General features: G+C 36.4%; 1 protein-coding gene across 1 annotated transcript in view; it reads left to right on the top strand.

Annotated features, from left to right (window-relative positions):
- Positions 1–751: 751 nt before the first annotated feature.
- Positions 752–5,959, top strand: part of LOC107704487 (GATS-like protein 3) — a 21,142-nt gene continuing 15,934 nt past the window's right edge. Inside the window, 1 exon segment of the mRNA XM_016507420.1 lies at positions 752–1,019. Within this exon segment, the coding sequence (XP_016362906.1) occupies positions 907–1,019 (113 nt within the window). The 5' untranslated portion in view covers positions 752–906.

Below are 5,959 nucleotides of genomic sequence, written 5' to 3'. Positions count from 1 at the left end.
ATATTGCATAAATGCCACAAACATTATTTGGATGATTTGATATAACTAAGGCCTTATTTGAATTAATTTAAATACAGAGATAGTTTCACTGTCATCAAATTAACAGAGTTCATGGCCCTCTTAAGCAGTTATATTTGTGAAACTGATTCATCTTAGATGCTTCTGTCCCTTTAAAAGCAAGGGGGCGTGTGAACTGGGCCGTCTGCTGTTCGAACCATACAAGTAGAATCAAGTGAACTGGTAGAATGGCAATAAGCGTGAAACGATGGTTTCCAAAGTGGGTGGGGCTTCGCGACGCATATGTTTTCAGATTCGATGGATTTAAATAATAATCTCCGAATTATAATCAATGTTTTTGTCAGTTTCTCCGTGCCATTTTCTGGTGTAAATGACTTCCTTGAATATTTGCTGAAGCGAACTATAAAACGGCGTTGTCACGTGGTGTCTGTTACTTTACTCAGCGCTGATCAGATTAGCCTTATCACGATCACTTGTGATGACTTCATATGGATTTTGTTTATATTTTACATAGAACATTTGTTAATATATAATTGTTAATTCTTGAACATAATTGATTAAAAACTCTTTTTAATCTACAAAAATCTTAAATAAAACAGATAATATTAATTAATATTATATAATAATAATTAGTTTAGCGGCTCCAAACGCCCCCTGGAGGAAGCCAACTGTAAGTCCCATTGTAAACAGCATTTTAATTCTCGAATCGAATTGTTACATCGAATGAGTCTCTCTCAACAGCGTACCCAATGCACGAGGATGAAGCGTTTTGGAAGCACAGGGGTATGTAACATCACATAGGCGGTTCTCGCGTTGCGTTATTTAACGCGCCCACCTGCACTGCACAGAACACATTTTCACGGCGTCTTCCTGCTGGACTAGTAAACGATGGACCTGCACATCTTGGACCATAAATTACGGGTGACTTCCATAACCAAAACGGGACTTCAGCAGTACACACACCCCCTAATCAAGCTGATATTTCTCAGAAACAGGACGAGGTAAGATCAGTCAACGCTTGTATGAGTTTGCAAACATGTTTTTACGCGTTTGATGGTGCAATGTCTCTTATTAAGACACCAGGTCCAGTACATAGCGTGCTTGTTTATAATGTGTTCAACTGCAAAGTAAGAGCCTCACCCTGTTTTGGTTAGTTTGAAGAAATAAAAACTGACCAAAGAATGTCAGATCACGCACATGCACTTGGGGACTTTAACTTACTCTTAAAAATACACTCGAAACTGCTATAAAAGCAAGCCGTTTTTCATAAAATTGAGTAATTTCTTGCGCTCAGCTATGACTTGGAAAAACCTAGGCAGCTGCCTACCTGGCTAGACAAGATTTATGTCAAGTTTTGACATACATCCCATACATTAAGTTTCATTCTACCTTCAATCTTTGCATGTAAAAAGTAGCACATAGTTGACATGCACTGCCTGTGCATTAACATGGGACAAAATACAAACTATAAAAACACTGTAATAACAAAGTTGGACTTTTTTCATTGCATATACAGTGTCCCCAAAAAGAATCTACAAACCTAAAAATGTATGGATTTCTTTTCATTAGATAAAAACTAAATATCAGCAAGTTGCGTTTTTGGTAAATATTGGTATTGAAGTAATTTTCTGCGTGTCCCATTTGCTGACATTAAATGCTATGTTGGCATTATATCATAATTTATTGGCCACTCTTCGCTATTGATATAACTGGTCATTAAAAAGCCCATGTTGGTTGTTGACTTGTTAGTAGCCGTCTAGCCGATAATGTTTTAATGCCATCACCCTAATTGTTTTTGTGCCAGATAAATACTGGTAATGTGTTCAGTTATACTCTGTTTTTTAACACTTGAATAAAAGTTAGGGTTATTATTAATATAAAAACAAAAGATTAAAACCAAAAGTTAACACATTTCATTACACCAAATACACAAAATAATGTTATTTTTAGCAGCATCATATGACCCCTTTAAGGGCAAATTACTTCATACATCCACTAAGCAAAACTTTAGGACGAGTTAGAAGGATTCACTGCAAAAATCTAGTTATGCTGTTCTAAGAAGATCTAGTATCATTGGTTTGCAGTTGTCTGTTGGTTTGACATTCAGACATTTTAAAGTGTGGTTTGCCCCTTCTACTACATATGGCCAAAGAGACATCATCTGAAAAGAAAATGTGTTTACATTTTATTTTTTGTCTTGGAATAACATTTACAGTTGAATTGTTCACAGTTGTAATATCGATAAATAAAGTCGGTTCCGATTACATGTTGACTCTTGGTGCATTAGGGTACCTGTTGTTTTCTGTGTAGCTTTGTGTCTCTCTCCTATTTCTTCCATCTAATGGTGTTACCATAAATTCAGATATGTGCAATAAAATCTTGGTTGTAAAATGTCGCTGATGAAAGTATTTTGTGGGGCATCGTGTGACTTCAGTTCATTTTATGATCTGCGTAATGCCGTTGAATGGGTGTTTTTTTTTGTCACGTCTGCGAGGACAAGGATAGCGACAGGCCTTTCAGGACTGGATTCCCACAGAGCTTAGAAAAAGATTGGTGTTTGTGTATTCAATATGCCTTTTCTGGTTCGTTCAGGCATATCTTGTTGAACTTTCCAGAACCTTGAATGCTACAGGCTGATAATGTTCCAGAGTGGACCATATCACTTCCAAATCCTTAAATGAACTTGTTTTTTTTTATTATCTTAAAATACAAAAATTAAAGGATAATTCACCCAAACATAAAATTCTGTCTTAATTTACTCACCCCCATATTGTTTCAAATAAAATAGTGCATGAGTTGTAAGAACTACTATATTCAAAGTTGTCCGATATCTTTTGAGTGAGGAACAGACTGAAATGCATGTTGTTTTTCACTGAAAATCTTCGTTTCCGCTGTAGCTCTCAAATATTCTTCATGCATGAGCATATTCAAACTTGCCATGTCAGTTTTGATATCATGACACCAAGCAGCTCTTGATGTCTTACAACTGAATGTGACATGTTAAGAGTGTTAGTGGTGACCACTTTCTTTTTTGGATGAGTTATGCTTTTTAAAGGCTTGTAAGATCTCATCTGGGAATGTTATTACTGCATCTGCTTGTTTTGACTCACTCCAAAAATGCAAATTCTGTCACCATTTGCACCATTGTTGTCATAAACCTGTATGCCTTTCTTTTTATGTTGAACTCAAAAGGAGATATTTTGAACAATGATCTTTCAAGATTAAAAAAAGCACCAATTAAAGTCCTAAAACTTGAGGTGAACTCGGATCACAAATTTATTCAGAAAAAGTTTATTCAAAAGTTATTCAGCAGTTTTGTGAGTCATTAAAAAAGATCTCACTCAAGAGAATGATTCATTCATGAACTGTGTGTACATGCAAAGTTAAATCTGCGTTCATACATTTTTACCAACAAATCATGATTCTTCAATAACTTGGGTAATGAAATTTATTGTAAATTTATGAAAAAATTCAGGAACAACCGAAGTACACAAATGCAAAAATCAACCATATAAACTAATTCAAATGAAATATTATACATAGATATATGATCTTTTAAGGATGCATGATTGATTAATCAAAATAAAAACTAAATTATGATATGGCTCCCTGTGGTTTTCTGTCAAAATAAAAGTTTGATGATTTAACATTTGAAAATTAAGAAATTAAGATGAACGTAATTATCATTAGTATTGTAAATTTACAGTTGTAAAATACAATTATTATATTATTATTTCTTATACTCAGGGTTTTTTACAGTGAAATATTATAATAGTGATATTTCTTATTTTTAGTCACTTTATTATTATTATTATTATAAACTACTATTGCTAATAATAATTATTATTATTACTACAAAAATTGTGCCAAATTTTACAAACAGCGAAAGCAAAACAATTTTTATTTATTTATTTTTTTTTACAATTGCACTTTTTTTTTTTTTTTTTTTTGCAGCTGCAGTTAATTTGTGTGTGTGTGTGTGTGTGTGTGTGTGTGTGTGTGTGTGTGTGTGTGTGTGTGTGTGTGTGTGTGTGTGTGTGTGTGTGTGTGTGTGTGTGTGTGTGTGTGTGTGTGTGTGTGTGTGTGTGTGTGTGTGTGTGTGTGTGTGTGTGTGTGTGTGTGTGTGTGTGTGTGTGTGTGTGTGTGTGTGTGTGTGTGTGTGTGTGTGTGTGTGTGTGTGTGTGTGTGTGTGTGTGTGTGTGTGTGTGTGTGTGTGTGTGTGTGTGTGTGTGTGTGTGTGTGTGTGTGTGTGTGTGTGTGTGTGTGTGTGTGTGTGTGTGTGTGTGTGTGTGTGTGTGTGTGTGTGTGTGTGTGTGTGTGTGTGTGTGTGTGTGTGTGTGTGTGTGTGTGTGTGTGTGTGTGTGTGTGTGTGTGTGTGTGTGTGTGTGTGTGTGTGTGTGTGTGTGTGTGTGTGTGTGTGTGTGTGTGTGTGTGTGTGTGTGTGTGTGTGTGTGTGTGTGTGTGTGTGTGTGTGTGTGTGTGTGTGTGTGTGTGTGTGTGTGTGTGTGTGTGTGTGTGTGTGTGTGTGTGTGTGTGTGTGTGTGTGTGTGTGTGTGTGTGTGTGTGTGTGTGTGTGTGTGTGTGTGTGTGTGTGTGTGTGTGTGTGTGTGTGTGTGTGTGTGTGTGTTCTCCTGTGCGTATAATGAACGTGCCTAGGACAGTTAGAGTTGACGTAAAGATTTATTGGTAAATAATGACTTCAATTTTCTTCTCAGAAGACCTTCTCACCTAATTTTTTCTTCACAGAAATCTATTTTCTGACTTGGAATAGAGCGCACTAATATAGTGAACCCAGTTCTCTCCCTTTTCTCACCATTCTGGAGGATGTTGGTTTAACACCACTCCTATATTTCTCTGTTTTCCAGAAGGCTTTACAGGAAGTTGAACCCTGGGAGCTCTAGATGTTGTTAGGAAGTGTGAGACTAGCTGACACAATGCTGCTGTGCTGAGTTAGCCCTGAGGGTGGGGATGTATTATTTCCCTTCTGGTCGGCCCTTGGATTGATGTGGCCAGTCGCTGGGTTGCAGACAGCACAGGAATCAGCTGTGAATGAAGACCTGTGGGTGGCTGCCAGTACAGTATCGCAGCTCTTCCTTCAGATAAGGGCTGCTGCACTGCTGAGTCTCCCTCAACTGCAGTAGTTCATGTGAAAGTTAGAAAGTACTCGTTGTTAGCGGACTGCTGTTTTTAGTGCTTTCTATTGCAAAACAAACGGACAAATAAAAACCAAAATGTAATGGCCCGATCAGAGCCATTTTTAAATTTTGCCTTTTTAACAAGGGTGTTGCACAAAGGATTTGATGCGTGAATCCATCATTTGTAGTGTAAAGGTTTACTACTTAAATCTTTGTCAAGTTACACTGTATAAGAAAAAGGGCTGTCAAGTGGATTAATTGCGATTTAATAGCATCCAAAAAATGTTTATGTGATGTGTGTGTGTGTGTGTGTACTGTTTATATTTATATAAATACACACATGCATGTATATTTAAGAAATATTTACGTGCGTGTTTGTGTATATACAGTGCCTTGCGAATGTATTCATACCCCTTCATTTTTTTTCACATTTTGTTTTGTTGCTGCCTTATGTTAAACTGCTTTAAATTAGTTTTTTTCCACAACAATCTACACTCCATACACCATAATTGTCAAGCAAAAAAACAGGTTTTTAACATCTTTGCAAATTTATTAAAAATAAAAAACTAAAATGATTCCATTGCATTATCTGGGACAGTTGAAATTTAGCTCAGGAGCATTCAAATTGCTTGTAGATGTTACTACACTTCAAGTGAAGTTAACCTGTGGCAAATTCAATTGAATGGGTATGATTTGGAAACGCACACACATCTTAATAAAAGGTCTAACAGCTGATAATGCATATCAGAGCAAAAACCAAGCCCTGAGGTCAAAAGAACTGCCTGTAGAGCTCAGAAACAGGTTTG

This window comes from Sinocyclocheilus anshuiensis, unplaced genomic scaffold, assembly GCF_001515605.1.
Source record: "Sinocyclocheilus anshuiensis isolate Anshui unplaced genomic scaffold, SAMN03320099.WGS_v1.1 scaffold117, whole genome shotgun sequence".
Classification (NCBI taxonomy): Eukaryota; Metazoa; Chordata; class Actinopteri; order Cypriniformes; family Cyprinidae; genus Sinocyclocheilus; species Sinocyclocheilus anshuiensis.
Note: the sequence above shows the minus strand (reverse complement) of the source record. Positions and strands in the feature narration are given on the sequence as shown.